The following is a 16,072-nucleotide window of genomic DNA, read 5'->3' as shown; positions in this document are numbered from 1 at the left end:
GGGGCCCCCAGGGCTGCCACTGTAAGGAATGGACTAGAATAAGTGGGCAGGAAGTGTAACACAGGATGAAAATGAAGGCGCATGGCGGCTCCAGAGCTAGGTCAGGCTGAAATGCCACCTTTCAAGGCTCTTCCTGAAGGCGAGGTGGTTTGTTTCAAGGCACGGGTGTTGGAGGGGGGGGGGGTAATATGTCCAGCCCCCAGCAACACAACGACAGCCAGACCAACGCAAAGCGCACTGCCAGGCCTGAAAAATAATTCAGATATCATGACGTCGTGTGGGTCATTTCCACCTGCCCCCACCCCTCCATCCACTAAGAGCGCGTGGCCGGGAAGCTGCGGAGGCGAAGCCTCTGTGCTGCTGGCTGGGCAGGAGGGGGAATCAACATTTACAATGGCGCTGTCAACGTGTAATCAGTTATAAACAAAAGGACAAATCAAGTCAAAATATCACCATGGCAGGTAAAGCTACACCTAAAACATCGAGGAACCAACAGCGGCATAAAGCTGACGATACCACCCCCAAACCATCGAGGAACCAACAGCAGCATAAAGCTGACGATGCCACCCCCAAACCATCGAGGAACCAACAACGGCATAAAGCTGACGATACCACCCCCAAACCATCGAGGAACCAACAGCGGCATAAAGCTGAACATACCACCCCCAAACCATCGAGGAACCAACAGTGGCATAAAGCTGACGATACCACCCCCAAACCATCGAGGAGCCAACAGCGGCATAAAGCTGACGATACCACCCCCAAACCATCGAGGAACCAACAGCGGCATAAAGCTGACGATACCAACCCCAAACCATCGAGGAACCAACAGCGGCATAAAGCTGACGATACCACCCCCAAACCATTTTATATGCAAAGTGCTCATTCGTCGGTGGGCATCGTAGCCACTCAATGCCGGCCGCGTCCCGTACTCGGGCCCGCCACTGGATGGTGCTTCCACCATCTGGCAATAGTTGAGTAAAATGTCCCACCAGTTGCCCGTCTTTCCGAGGTACCTTGGGTCTATCCCATTTACCCAAGAGTCCCGTTAGTGGCGCAATATATAAACGGTTAAACCTACAATAGCAGCTATTTCTCGGGCGACGGTTCTCCAAAAAAAATGTCGCGTACCCAGACAATGCCACCACGTGGGACTACAGGTGCCGACTTCTCCAGATCCTCGCCAGCGTGCAGCGTCAAACGGGGGGGGGGGGGGAGAACCGGGACTAAAATACTGGTGGACGATGGCTTCCGTGCAGCGGTCGGAGCATTAAATCAACCCGACGCCTACACCGCAAACTGCGGTGGGCGGCGGACCAAACCCCTTTCCAAGATTTAGCGTCTCAATCCGTGCCCAAGTCTGCACGCCAACGGTCCATCAGTGACGGATTTACCAGAGACTAGCCCCCGGTATATGGTGGCAATGCCCTCAGCAGAAGAGTCAGGGGCCCCCCCCCCCCCCCCCAGAAAGTTCCCCATACCAGATCTGCTACATTACCCAGAGCTTTTCTCAGATGCAAGTAATCAACATGCGTACGTCCGAGCAATCCTATCCTGCATCCCCGCGCTGGGTTTTGGCATTAATGAGAGGGTGCCTCAACGTGCCACACGGCAGACGTCCCGCTCACAAGGTCGGAATGTCAGTGCCCGTCTTCGGGTGGCCGCCATTTATAATAATTTTTAGCACTGCTCAACTGTGAGCCACTCTCCTCTAGCAGGTCCAGAGCGTGTGTCACTTTAAGGATCACTTTCTGCCAGTAATCCTAAACAGCTTCCTGGAAAAAAATAAAATCCCTCTCCACCCAGTTCAACAGAAGCTGCAGGGGAAATCAATCAGCTGGGCTCCCAGGCACTTGGCAGCCCAGTGACTCCGCGCCGTTCCTGGCTCCACTTCCTGCCATGAATCTCCTGGCCTTCCAGGAAACTCGAGGTCAGCTCGCGGTTCCCCCACCTTCATGCAAATTTAAGAAGCAGGAGCCAGGCCTGTGCCTGCTGCAGGCAGCGAGGCCAGGACCATGTGCCCCACGAGGGCACCGGTAGCGGCCACTGTGCAAGGCAGCGCCTCCGAAATGCTCCCCAGAGGCAGGGAAAGCATTTTTTTGTATTTCACAGCTGCCCTTCTGCACTGGAGCACAGGATTTCTGGGTGGGCAATCGCGCCAGTAACAGCTGCCTCGCAGTTACATGCAGACTCCAAACCTTTTTCTGCAAGAAACAGCTCCAAAGATAAAAGACCAATTACAACAGCTAAATTCTCTCTTTTTCATAGGCAGAGAGCAATGTTCCCAGCAGGCTTGAAATGCGCGAGTAACGTAGCCAAGGTGAACAACAAAAGCCAGAGTGAATCTGGCTTCAGATACCCCGCATAGAAATTCAGCTTAGTACTACCTAGCGCTACCCGCACTTCATCAGTCTGCGAGCAAGCAATACCGACCACGTGATTCGTGCTAGGAGGTCACCAGGTGGAAAGCAATGCCCTTCTCCATCACAGAATGTCCTAGTGCAACACCGTGCAAGAGAATACAACGTAAACAGGTAAAGAGGGCAGCAGCCCATGCCCGAAATGGTTTACCTGCTGTAACACGCTGCATCTTCCGGACCGGCCTGCGCAGCTCCCGCATCTGGCTGTTACGTCCATCAATGGGACAGACAGGCACGGTCGGATTCTGCTGCGTCTCCCATCACCTTGCACAGCACAACCTGGTATTAAGAGTCCGACTGACTTCCTGTGCAGGTCCCCAGCTTAGGTTCTTGGTGGCCCGAGTCAGTCAGTGAACAGGATCAGAGGGCAGGGGGCCGCCAGTCTCTAGCACCCCACCCCCCTCACACACAAGCTACTTCAGTTATGCAAGGCAGGGCCAGGCTTATCCTGCCCTCACTAGCACCTCCTTAATGGCTCCATACAATCACTGCCCCCACCCTCATGCAAACCACCTACCCCAGAGGCTTCAGGCAAAAGCAAAGTCTACGGCCAAACTTAGTTTCACCCAAACTGTGAAAGAGGGGGGAAAAAAAGTCAGATAAAGGCTCTCCTGTGACTAAAAACAAGGGATTTAAAAAAAACCAGATGCTTGTCCATAGATGCTTGTAATTAATGTTTGTTATAGCTTTATTTGAATTTTCTGCTTGCAGTGTCTTTATTTCTATTGTGTGCTTTGGTTGTAATTTGCATTGGTGCATTGCGAACTGCAGACTATAAATCTGTGAAATAAAGACCTAATCTAATCTTAAAACGAGGCGGGATCCTGGGAGGGGTCGGCAAGATGGAGAAGAGATGCCGAGAAGCACAGGACGCACACATCCATCACCCCGTGCAAGGAGTTCCCTCTCCTGTGCCAAGCCCACACCCAGGAAGGGTAAACCCTACCGTTTGCTTCCTCGGTACTACCCTGGCACACCAGGACGGACTCCTGTGTGAGGCCTAGAGAGGAAAAAAACAGCGGCAACACCCTCGTCAGCATTAAGTAAAAAAAAAAAAAAAAAGTTACCCACCTTTTCTCAACTCCCCTTTACCATTTGCACAGTACGGCAAAGATGCAGCTCTGCAGGGAACGGGATGTGTAATTTAAGGAAAAATAAAAAATAATTTGACAGGTTAAATCCTCCCACGTGCCCAGTTTTCAGCCGAGCTGAGACCCTTCTCCATGTTTCTTACGGCAGGTTTTACTGCACCCCCAAAATGCAGACAACCCCATGGTCTTACTCCCCCCCCCCCCCCCAAAGGGCACACGAAGAGACAGAGGCCGCCCAGGGGTTAATCCACCTCTCTCCAGGGCTGGAGGTAGGAGAACAGATGTTTGATTCCTGGGCAGGACTCTCCACCCCCAGCTGGCAGGGACTGGGGATGCTGTGGAGGCGGTCAGAGGGAGTCTCTACTACTGCTCAACAGTGACCCCCTAGCACTTACAGGACCAGTCCTCCAGCCAGGGTCTGTGGCCCCTGCTGGAGGACTGGTCCTGTAAGGGCGGGCCCCAGAGGTAGATGAGAGCGAAAGCTCCAAAACCCAATCGAGGCAGGTCCTAAGTGAGATGAAAGCCCAAGAAGAGCAGTAAGAAAACCAAAATAATTCAAATAGCTGAGGGCTACAGGACCCAGTGTATTGCTCAATCTTTACAAAAAAGAATCAACAAAGCCACTTTTTTCCTGGCCAACCCTCCTGGGCCTAGCACGTCTGAAGCCTTTACACTATTGTGGAGGGAACAATCTGATGTCTGCAGGCACAAGGGAATTTAAAACAGGAAGACGAAGTTCAGAGTCGGGTCCCTGTTGTCATCCTGGTCTTCGGTGGCCCGGGATGTCCACGTGCATCCATCCAAGCCTCTGCCACAGAGGAAGCCGCCCTCACCGAGAAGCTAGGGCTCCAAGAACGAGGGTGGGCAGGGTAAAAACAGACCCGGGCGGCCCCTGAAATTCACAGGGGAAGCTTGCACGAGAGAATCAACCGCACGCGTCGGGGAGGGATCGTAGTGATATTAAGTTGCAGGAACCAAAAGGTAAAAAAAAAATAAGTGCCGGCGGGTCAGGTTAGGAAAACAGGCGCCTAATTTTATGTGCGTCCATTTTCCTAACCCGCCGACAGCAGACCTCATCCGGGTTTCCGCTGCCAAGGAGGCGCTAGGGACGCGCTATTGTCCCTAGCGCCTCCTTTTTAACGCAGCCCCTCATTTAAAGACAGGATGGCGCACCCAGCCCGTGCACGTCACAGAACCGGCCTGTATCTATGCTGAGGTTTGCTGGTACCACACAAGAAGCAAAGCAGACAGGGCCGCAGTGCTCAGAAAACAGTCAAGGACAAGTAAGCCGAGCCGCACACGAGGCCTAACATAATGCTGAAAAAAAACATGCTGTCGCTCTTTTCAGAGAGGCAAGGCGAGGACTGCATCACTGCAGCGTCTTAAAAAGTGCCGCACTGGGTGAGCAAGCCAGGACATGCCCGGCGACAGGACTGAGGCTGCCCAAAACCCGATTCTGCTTCCGAGGGAGGGGAGGAAGGAACGGGACACAACCGGAATGTCTGCAGCTCCTCCCCTTTACAGTTCTGCCACCCAGCAGCAGAGGGCGCCCAAACCCTCACAATATCCCACCAGGAGGCTAAGTGAACAGCGGGCACCCAGTCCAGGGGTCTCAGCCAGCCGCTCGCTCAGCAGAGGAACGACCCCCAGACGAAGAATAAGTGGGCAGGCCCAGGGCTCTGGCAAGTCAAACAGGTGGTCCTCAAAAGTCAGCGCACCCCTTTATCCCTGCACGACACTCTGCCTCTCCCCCCCCCCCCCGGGAAGCCAGCCCGAGTGAGGCGCTCCGCTCCAGCTCGCACCCTAGGAACGAAGGAAGGTGGCCAGGGCCAGCGGGTGCAAAGGAAGCTGCAGGTTGGATCCTGTAAAGCCAGGAGAGCACGGTTGGTTTTTTTCCCCAAATAGGGGTTAGTAAACCTGTGCATTTTCAAGCTTTTCAACCTGGAATCATTCTGCAAACAAAAGCCATTAATGCAAAAATTGCCCACAATTATAATTGAATTATGTATACTATGGGGGAAAAAAAAAAGTGTCACAGTCACGCGGTAAGAGAGACCCAAGTTTTTGGCAAGGACACCGCCGACCTCCGACTGCCAAAGCAGCAGAGAAGATCACAAACCTTTGAAAAGCTAGAAGTGTCATCCTTCAGTGGGGAAGCCTTCCACGTGCCCCAAATAAATCAGAAACCATCAGGGAGGCCCCCCCCCAGGCTGGTACTCCCGCCTCTGGCACTGCCCCTTGTAAGGATGGGATGTGGAGAAGCTGCCCACAGAAAGGGTGACCCGGAGGACACCAGAAAGCCCACCCCCATTACTGTCCCTTCACCATGGTGAGGGTAATTAGCAGGGGAGAGAAATTATCGGCCAGGCTAGAGCTGCATAAGGACCTACTGCAACACTGCCCTACGCGAGAGGGCAAATTACGGCTTAAAGCACTCCTGAGGAACCACGTGTCCACCCTATAAAAATGTCAGCAAAGGCAGCCACAGATGCATTTATTTTCTGTGACGCTGTCACAGCTCTCAGAAACTCAAAAACCAATAAACACCCAACTCTTGTAAGCCTCAAGATTCATATCGTTACCCACCTTACAGTGCACCTCTTAGAAGCCGACTTACCTCTAAAACACCTCTGCAACCAGAAATTAAAAAAAAAAAAAACAAACAAACAGCTTTTCCCCCTCATGAAGACTTGGGTTACAGGAATGATGCACACCCAACACCACCACCCAATTCCAAAAATGTACTCGCCTTGGGAACGGTCCTTAAAACTACACAATCACGGACCAACCAAAGCGAAGACGATCACCCAGAAATGAGGAAACGGAGGCCAACGGGTGAAGAGGTGGCACCATCAGCTGCTTCAAACCCAGAGGCTGAGAGGTCAGCAGGTACCACAAATGACAGCGGGGATAATCCTCCTGCTCCCGCTGGATCCCGTATTAGCAACAGTGCTGCTCCTTGGCCTCTGTCATGACCTGTCTTACAAAAACTCCAGAGTAGATGTCAAAGATTTTAACGGAGCAAATGTTCCTCTCCCAACACTGAAAAGCAAACTTTCTCCAAAGGATAAAATATAAAAGGTTCACCTGTGCCCCATCACAGACCAGGCATATTCAGTGCATTTATCCGTCGTTCCATGTAATGATCACAACGGTTCACGTAAGTAACATACATAATTATCAATCAATAAACCTTGACGGTTTACATGGGTAGCATTCATAAGGAGAGCTAAACACCTCTCGTAATGATCTGGCATCAGTGGGATTCATTTGCTCCTCACATGGACGACCTCACGTCCTCCTCATACCGGGAGCTGTAACTCAGCTCTGCAGGAGGGAAAACCCCAACACCAGGATACAAGACTCAAGGAATGGCTCTGTGAGCAAGCTTTAGGTTCCTAATTATTAATGCACGAAAAAGATAAGTTTGGTGTAGAGGGATTTATGCTTGGAGACTGTATGGAAGTGGGGGGGAGAATTGGATTTCTACAGAGTGTTTTTATTCTATGTACACTGTCTCTTTTTAATTTGTAATCTGCCTCAAGAGTAATGGAATATGGGCAAAATCGATCAAGTTCAACTCAACACATTCTCCTTCCCGGCCCAAAACAGCTAGCTAACACCTGGAGTCTCGGTTTGTGACCCTCCGGCTATGCCGCCCCATCCCATAGCCGCAGGAGATTCGGAGAGGAAAGCGACCTCAAACCCATTCATCCCTTCAAAGCAGCCCCGCCACTCTTCAGACAATTCTCAGCTACGCCACAGGAAACCTTTGTCCATTCACATGAGGATCCCGCCTTCTGCATACCAAGACCAACACAAAGACTTGGGAAGTGGCCCACAAGCGAAAATAAGAGCCGATCCATCGTGCCGGCACTGTAAGCTATATGGTCCAGACTGGCAGAGATGCACAAGAACCAGAGATGCTTACAAGGAAATGGCGATTGACGTTCACCACCACAGGGCTCCAAAGAAATCTGGAACAAAGTCCCTGAAACCAGTTAATGCAGCCAGTCGGGTTTCCAGGATATCCACCATGAATATGCAGGAGATAAATCTGCATATGCTGAGTCTCCATGGTATGCAAATCTAGCCCATGCACATTCATTGTGGCTATCCTGCATATGCTAAGTGTCCATGGTATGCAAATCTAGCCCATGCACATTCATTGTGGCTATCCTGCATATGCTAAGTGTCCATGGTATGCAAATCTAGCTCATGCACATTCATTGTGGCTCTCGAGGTCCAGAGCTGGCCACCTCTGCCCCAGGCAGGAGATCTGCAATGAACCCGCATGAAAAGCGTATACATGCAGAGTCTCCAGTGCATGCAGATTCGTCTCATGCATATTCACTGCAGAGCTCCTGAAAACTGGACAGGCTTGGGAAGCGCTGCGATAAAGTTTGACTCTCGAGCTTGCTGCCAGCTTCATTTAAGATGATTTTTGCTAGCTGAAAATCTGCACTCACTAATGAAGGCAGAGCAAGGAGTAATGCAGGATGGTTTCACGCTCGGAGAAAGCATCATGGGGACTATTTCTTACTCAAAAAGCCACAGACTGAAGAGAGGAGTTTTAAACAATATTCTTTCCCTCTTATAATGAACTCTGGATCCTCTGCATTCAAAGGAAAAAGGAGGGATATTACTATTTCAGAGCGATGGGCTATTGGGCTTCCTAGCCTGGCTGTATTGCCCTTTTAAGCAGCCATGCCAGCTCACTGCCTTCCAGGAAGTCTATTCCAGCAAGCATGCGTGTCCTGACAATGAGTCATCGGCTCCTACCCTCCTTACAGCAGGAAACTAAAGTCCACAGACTTCAACTTGAAAAACAAGGATCCCATGATGTATCCATGCAGTCGCAAATCCTATGCAAGACAAAGTTAACCTCTAGCCCATGTAGTACTCCTGTGAAAACCAGTGTAAGCACCACTTCCATGCTGGCGACCCATACCTCGTGCGCTGCTGCAGCAAGAAACACAGATTAGAGGGATTAGCAGGACTGAGGGTTAGGGGAACGAGAAGGTTAACCAGAGCTCCCCCTCCCCCACCATCATCCCCGGGCAACTGCACACGGTGGCCGTACCACCGGCGTGGCATTTTGATTCATTCCCACTGATCTCCGCAGCAGCTCCAGAGCTCCACTCTAAAAGCTGACCAAGCAGCAGAGATGTGCAGACAAAACGACAAACTCTGGAAACTTAAGCGGTGCAGAAGAAAAATGAAAGGAAAGGTTGGGAGCCTAGAATCTGAGCGGCATTAATAATAATAATAATGATGATAGTGTAATTACAGGACGTGTGTTTCACTTTGGCGTGGAGATGGCTCATGAGCCTGGCACCTGACCAATAAGTATAAAGTGCCAGGCTCTGCCAAGTATTTGGACCACTGCTTGATAATCTGTCCTAACCTTCCTGCACCCAGGATCATCAGAGAGCAGCAATGTGATGTAACTGTCTGTGCTCCTGCAATTGTGGCTGCAGCCCTAAGCCCATAAATCCATGGGAGGGGGGGGGGGTAACCAGATGTGTCCCCCCCCCTCATCTTGCTCTGTGCATCAAACGTGTCACTATATTTTACAGTGCCCAGTGCGGACATGCCCCATCAGCAACATTGCTCCCAGGGCTGGTGCAAGGGGATTAGGCACCTTATGCCCTGCACCCGCCACACCACCCCCACTGGGGGGCGCGAGCCACGTGGGGCCACGAGCGTCGGAGCCAAAGAGGAATGGAGGTTCGGCAATCTCCACCCCCATGGCTGGTGCCCTAGACCCAGGCCAGGCTCTCCTGGTGGTTCTGCCGGCCCTGCCCCACAGGTTGTACTGCAATCTGCTCAACTTCTTCTGGCCTAATAAAAATGGACAGCAACGGTTACAGGTAATAATAACGTCGAGTCCATTGTTACCTCACTCCCGGGGGCTGATGCAATATCAAGCGCGAAAAAAATGGGTCCAAACTAAGCGCACACCCCCCCTCTCCTGGGCACCTGATGCAACAGCGCCAATGAGCTGCCGCGCTAAGGATAACTTGTGCGTCTCTGGCATGTCCGTGGCATCCGGGGGCCAGGAGATGTGGCTGTGTTCGGGTCAGGGAAACGGACACTAGTAAATTGAGCGACCGGTGTCCTATCCCGACCACTGTCAAGATGATTTTTTGTTTTCATGCTGCTTCCTGTGGTTCCTTCTGCTTGGTATCGGGAACCCAGAGAAAAGCAGTAATTTCAGCTTTTTGTGAGCCCTTGATGCGCATCAAGACTTAATGCCAGCTCCGGGACCGGCATTAATTCTTGTGTGTAAAAAAAAAAAAGTGTGCATGAGGCGCAAGGTGATTTTTTTGAATCCGGCGCAATAGCTAATAGCGCTCATCACATGCAAATGCCGTGTAGATGAAGCTATGAGCATGCTTGGACACGCGTGTTGGATGCGCTAATCCCCTTTTTTGCATCGGGTGTTAGCTTATCGTGTCCAAAACGTGCATCCAATCACGGGCTAACCTGGGCATGAGCCTGCGCGCACGATGGTTACTTTTCAGCAAATGGGGCAGAGTCAAAACATGAACTAATTGAGATTTCTAAAAAGCTAAAACGTTCCCCTTTCAGGTGATATAAAAAAGCCTGCTGCATTACAATAGGGCCATCTGGTCAGTCACATTTTAAAGGGTTTTCTTTCCACCATGTGTTCAAGATCTGCTCTAAAAACAGGAGAGAAAAAAAAAGCTGAGCGGGGTTAATGACTGGTCAGCAGAGGAAGGATCTCAATACTGTGTGACAGTCCCACCCAGTGCTGCATCTTCTCCCAAATACAGGCACTCTTTGCTTTTTTTTCCCCCTTTATCATTTTATGCATCTCTCGAATAAAAGCGGCTCATGCTGTAGTCGAGCTCTACCTGCCCCTGGAGCGATGCCAGCATCAAATTCTGATGGGGGAATCAAGCTCTCCTGCTCCGGCAAGGAGGTCACAATAACCAAGAGGGCGCAGCAGTCGCCAGAGTAAGTCGTAATGACAAATGATCAGGGGATCGGAAGAGTTTTAAGTGCCAAGCGGCCTCATCTAAAGCATGTGCTGCTGGTACTGGTGCTTTCAGAGAAGACACGCGTTGGGGGGGTTTTAGGCTTTTCCTGTATTCAAGGCATGCTGCAGTGTTCCCCCGTCGGGTGTGGATTTATGCTCTCGCCCATCAATTCGGAGAAATGGAAGGAGGATTCATCCCTTCCACTGCAGGCGTTACAGAAAGGAGAACGAGGCATCAAGCTGCCAAGGAAGGCAGAATAACTCGGTCAGCTCCCGCCCCTGCCTGTGCAGTCACCGAGCCCGATCTGCATATCCTGCAACCCGGGCGTGCAGCGGAGAGAAAAGTGCACAGGGCTGCAAAGTCCGCGCGCCCCATCCCCCGACAGCGGCGGCGTTAGGAGCCCGTTGCTAAGGCACGGGGCCTGCCTCTCGGCCGCTTTAGCAGGCGTTAAAGTTTCATCTCCCACAGAAAACAGGAATGCGAAGCGCCCGGGTCTTTCCGGGAAATTCCCGACCATCTTCCTGCTCTCTGACCGGGGCTGCTGCTGCTACCATGCACGCATGGAACAAACTTTCTCTCTTCGTGCAGCCGATCGCAGTCGCCGCGCCTTGCGTGCATTCCAGTTTCTAAAGAGAGCATTTTATCCGCGATCAATTCTTATGCCGGTCACATGGACGGCATCACAACCGGCAAAGAGAGCAGTCCGGCACAGCGAAACCTTTTAGCTTGACGAATGCAGCAATCCATGCAACCTCCCTCGCTGCTGGAAAAGATAGCGTAGAAGATAAAAGCGCAAGACCCGAGTTTGCAGCTGAGGAAGGAAAGGGCGCACGTAAAGCCCGTGCGGGAAACACTGACTAGAGGAAGTTACTGCAAGGAACCTGCCCCAGAGAGCGATCACCGCCGCTTCGTCTCCTACCTTTCGGAAGTGACATCTTGCAGCCGGTGCAGCCGCAGGCTCAGACCCGAGCGCCGGGGCGGCTGCGCTGGTTCCCAGGCGCCCCCTTCACGCCCCACCCCCTACCGAGCCGGGAAAATCCACCGCGGAACTCGCCTCGCGCCCCGAATGACTGTGAGCGCGCCTCTCGCAGGCTCGAGGAAAGCACCCGTGACGTCGGGCGTGGGCGGTCCCTGCCCGCGTGACGTCACCGGGCGGGGATTGAGGCGGGGGGGGGGGGGCGGAGGAGGAGTGTGTGCTGCTGCTCTTTAAACTACGGAGATGGAAGGAGACTCGCGGGGGAGCGATTTTTTTATTTATTTTTTTTTGCGACTCCCATAGATGCGAAATGCCAGAGGTGCTCAAGGTGGCTCCAAAACGGGAACAAGCCCAGAGTAGGGAGAGCTGCATCTCAGCAGCAGAGCATCACATGTGAAGAGTGAAATGTCCTGCTGAGTCGCAGCAATGGCTCATGCAGCTCAGCAGCCTCTTCCTGACAGGGAGGATCATCTCCCTGTTGCTCATTCCCACACGTCACAGGTGGCGCCTGCCTAGCTCATAAAAGTATTAAAAGAGCTGTCTTCCAGAAACTTGTCCAGACCTTTTTTAAACCTACCTATGCTGTTAACTGGCAACATCCTCCGGCAACTAATTCCATAGCAGGAGAGCCTAGGCATCCCTTGTATCAGCAGCAGGCCCAGAGACACTTCAGACATAGAAAAAGAGATTGCATGATTATGAAGTTACTAAGTTGTACATGTAAAACAATAAGAGAAAATAATTTTTTTACTCGATGCATAATTAAGCTCTGGAATTCGTTGCCAGAGGATGTGGTGAAAGCTGTTAGTGTAGCTGCAGTTAAAAAAATATATATGGACAAGTTCCTGGAGGAAAAGTCCATAGGCCATTATTAAGGTGGACTTGAGGAAATCCACTTCTTATCCCTGGGATAAACATCTTGGAATCTATTTACCCCTTGGGATCCTGCTAGGTACTTGTGACCTGGCTTGGAAACAGGTTGGACCTTTGGTCTGACCCAGTATGACAAGTCTTATGTTCTTATGTAAATTATCTGAAAAACAAAACAAAAAATAGGACAAGAACACTAGCAACATTTTGTTGGATAATTCATCCAGAGTGGGGGGTAATCATGTTACTCTGCAGCAGAAGGCTGGTGGCACCTTCTTGACTAACAGATTTGTTGAGGTATACATTTTCCAAGACAAAAGTCAATTTCTTTAGTTGCAGCCAACAAAAGTTTATTCCTTAACAAACCTGTTGGTCTCCCAGCCTCTGTATTGTTTTTGGACAAGTCAGTTATCCAGAAAAACAAACATCTCCTGTCATCTTCTAATTTCTATTCGTGTTTGAAGCAACCCCCTAGTGAAAAAGTAACTATATCGGTCATCCTTAAGAAGATAGTTACCAACTATTCTGTCCAGTCTTTTTAGATGATCAAATTTTGGCTGGGTGGTAAGTAGAAGGAAGGAACTCTCTAATTATGTCAAACCCTCAATGAATCATTGTAAGGTGCATTTCTATTAAAAAAAAAATGGTGATTTTTTTTTTAACTAGTAAAGCAAGCAGCAAAGCCACAGAGCAGACTCACAAAGGGCTCAAAGCTTGTTAAAATTCCTTCTGCTTAATCGTGTCCACCACACTTTGCACCAAGAAGTTAATTTGGGCCTCACTGTGATCCCTCTTAGAATCCCCTGCAAGTATCAAACATATACATAAGTATAAATAGGCACTAAAGTGCTGAAAAATAATAGAAGGGAAGGAGGTTTTTCACATGGGGTGTGGCTATAAGGGATGCTTTTATTCCCCCAAAAACGGGCCGATACAGTACAGTATGCTCCGATGGAGCGCACTGTTAACCCACCATTGGACGCGCGTTTTCCCTTACCCCTTATTCAGTAAGGGGCCGAAAACGCACGTCCAATCCCTCGAACCTAATAGCGCCCACAACATGCAAATGCATGTTGATGGCCCTATTAGGTATTCCTGCGCGATTCAGTAAGTAAAATGTGCAGCCAAGCCACACATTTTACTTTCAGAAATTAGCGCCTAGCCAAAGGTAGGTGCTAATTTCTTCGGGCACCGGGAAAGTGCACAGAAAAGCAGTAAAAACTGTGCTTTTCTGTGCACCCTCCGACAATATCGTGGCGATATTAAGTCGGAAATCCCTAAACTTTCCAAAAGTAAAAAAAAAAAAATTTGAAGTCGGCCTGTGGCTGTCGGGTCGAAAACCGGATGCTTGATTTTGCCGGCGTCCGGTTTCTGAGCCCATGGCTGTCAGCGGGCTCGAGAACTGATGCCTGCAAAATTGAGCGTTGGCTGTCAAACCCGCTGACAGCCACCGCTCCGGTCCAAAAGGAGGCGCTAGGGACGCGCTAGTGTCCCTAGCGCCTCCTTTTACATGGTTTTACCGCCGGGCCTAATTAGCATACTGAATCGCACACACAGGAGAGTGGTCTGTGTGTGCGCCGGGAGAGTGGAAGTTTAACAAATAGCACATTTAAAACAAATGGGAGAAAATTCTTTTTCACTCAATGCACAATTAAGCTCTGGGATTCATTGCCAGATGATGTGGTTAGGGCAGTAGCTGGGTTTAAAAAAGATTTGGATATATTCCTAGAGGAGATGTCCATAAACTGCTATTAATCGAGTTGACTTAGGGAGTAGCCACTGCTTATTACTTGCACTGTAAATATGTTTTGAATTGTACTTTATTTTAGCTAATCGTGTTTTTGAATTGCAGTCCATTTGTTTCACTGTAAGTTCATTTTTCAACCTGTTCCAATGTATCCGCCCCAGAGGCGACAGTTCAGTTCTCTGTAAACCGGTGCGATATGTATTCTATACAGGAACATCGGTATATAAAAATTATAAATAAATAAATAAATAAATTAGTAGTATGGGATCTATTTAATGTTTGAGTACTTGCCAAGTACTTGTAACCTGGATTGGCCACTGTTGGAAACAGGATTCTGGGCTTGATGGACCCTCACTCTGACCTATTATGGCAACTTCTTATGTTCTTAACTTGCAAGAACTGTGAGCTTCCATGGAAGAGGAGAACACCAGCTGATCCTCTTTCCGATGCATTTCTCTGGGCTATTAAGTCGTACCTCGATCTTTTCCCCTTTCCTCTCCCAACTCTGCCTATAACCTGGGCTTTTAAATGCTGCTGTGGCTGCCTCCGTGTGGACCCTGGACATCAACTGTGTTTGATATCACAGATTCTCATGAATCTAACCCTGTCAATAAGAGCCTTCTGCCTTGGCACTGAAAGATTTCCATGACAGGCTACATCAGGATGCACTGACGTGTCACGTCAAAATGCAGTAGCAACAGCAGGATGCCACCAAACGAGATTCCAAAGTCTGGGAGTGGAAGTTAGGCTCCTCACACCACCCCTTCTCTTCTGTAATTAAATCTTGTCCAGTGATTGCTCATGGAGAAGGCGTGGTTAGTTTAAGGCAGTAATGCAGAGAGTATAAGAGCCAGTAAAATCTGCTATTACTCACATGTACTGTTGGAAACAGACCGGCTTGTGCAGACTCAGGCTGCCTGTTATCCCACATCACGTGCATGGTTTGTGTGTGTGCGGCAGTGTACAAAAAAGGCATTATTTCTGCTGGTCTGCCTTTCATTAAAATACCATTTACTTATTAATATTCATGTTTTGCATTCCACAGCATTTTATAATAAAAAAAATTAGCATGAATGTTGCTGGGCAGGAAACCATTCAGTAGCTATTGATGTATTTGTCTAGTAAAGCTATTTGTTGTTTTGTCGGCTAGCCAGCAGTCTGCATGAACAAGGCAAGACCCTGTGGTTAAGAACATAAGAACATGCCATACTGTGTCAGACCAAGGGTCCATCAAGCCCAGCATCCTGTTTCCAACAGTGGCCAATCCAGGCCATAAGAACCTGGCAAGTACCCAAAAATTAAGCCTATTCCATGTTACTGTTGCTAGTAATAGCAGTGGTTATTATCTAAGTCAACTTAATTAATAGCAGGTAATGGACTTCTCCTCCAAGAACTTATCCAATCCTTTTTTAAACACAGCTACACTAACTGCACTAACCACATCCTCTGGCAACAAATTCCAGAGTTTAATTGTGCGTTGAGTGAAAAAAAAACTTTCTCCAATTAGTTTTAAATGTGCCACATGCTAACTTCATGGAGTGCCCCCTAATCTTTCTATTATCCGAAAGAGTAAATAACCGATTCACATCTACCTGTTCTAGACCTCTCATGATTTTAAACACCTCTATCATATCCCCCCTCAGTCGTCTCTTCTCCAAACTGAAAAGTCCTAACCTCTTTAGTCTTTCCTCATAGAGGAGCTGTTCCATTCCCCTTATCATTTTGGTCGCCCCTCTCTGTACGTTCTCCATCGCAGTTATATCTTTTTTGAGATGCGGCGACCAGAATTGTACACAGTATTCAAGGTGCGGTCTCACCATGGAGCGATACAGAGGCATTATGACATAAGAACATAAGAAAATGCCATACTGGGTCAGACCAAGGGTCCATCAAGCCCAGCATCCTGTTTCCAACAGTGGCCAATCCAGGCCATAAGAACCTGGCAAGTACCCAAAAACTTT

The 16,072-nt window shown here is 49.6% G+C and overlaps 1 protein-coding gene across 5 annotated transcripts in view; it reads right to left on the bottom strand.

Moving 5' to 3' along the window:
• MAP2K3 (mitogen-activated protein kinase kinase 3) overlaps nt 1-11,614 on the bottom strand; it is a 32,999-nt gene extending 21,385 nt beyond the window's left edge. For 2 of the 5 annotated variants that reach the window (XM_029576476.1, XM_029576477.1), the window contains exon 1: nt 11,438-11,612. In XM_029576476.1, the coding sequence (XP_029432336.1) occupies nt 11,438-11,453 (16 nt within the window). In that variant the 5' untranslated portion in view covers nt 11,454-11,612. Of the gene's footprint in view, nt 1-3,366; nt 3,421-3,491; nt 3,542-11,437 lie in introns of all 5 variants that reach the window. The other 3 variants (XM_029576473.1, XM_029576478.1, XM_029576474.1) reach the window with 3 other exon arrangements.
• Nucleotides 11,615-16,072: the final 4,458 nt, after the last annotated feature.

Source organism: Rhinatrema bivittatum, chromosome 14 (assembly GCF_901001135.1).
Source record: "Rhinatrema bivittatum chromosome 14, aRhiBiv1.1, whole genome shotgun sequence".
NCBI lineage: Eukaryota > Metazoa > Chordata > Amphibia > Gymnophiona > Rhinatrematidae > Rhinatrema > Rhinatrema bivittatum.
This window is presented reverse-complemented; position numbering and strand designations above follow the sequence as displayed.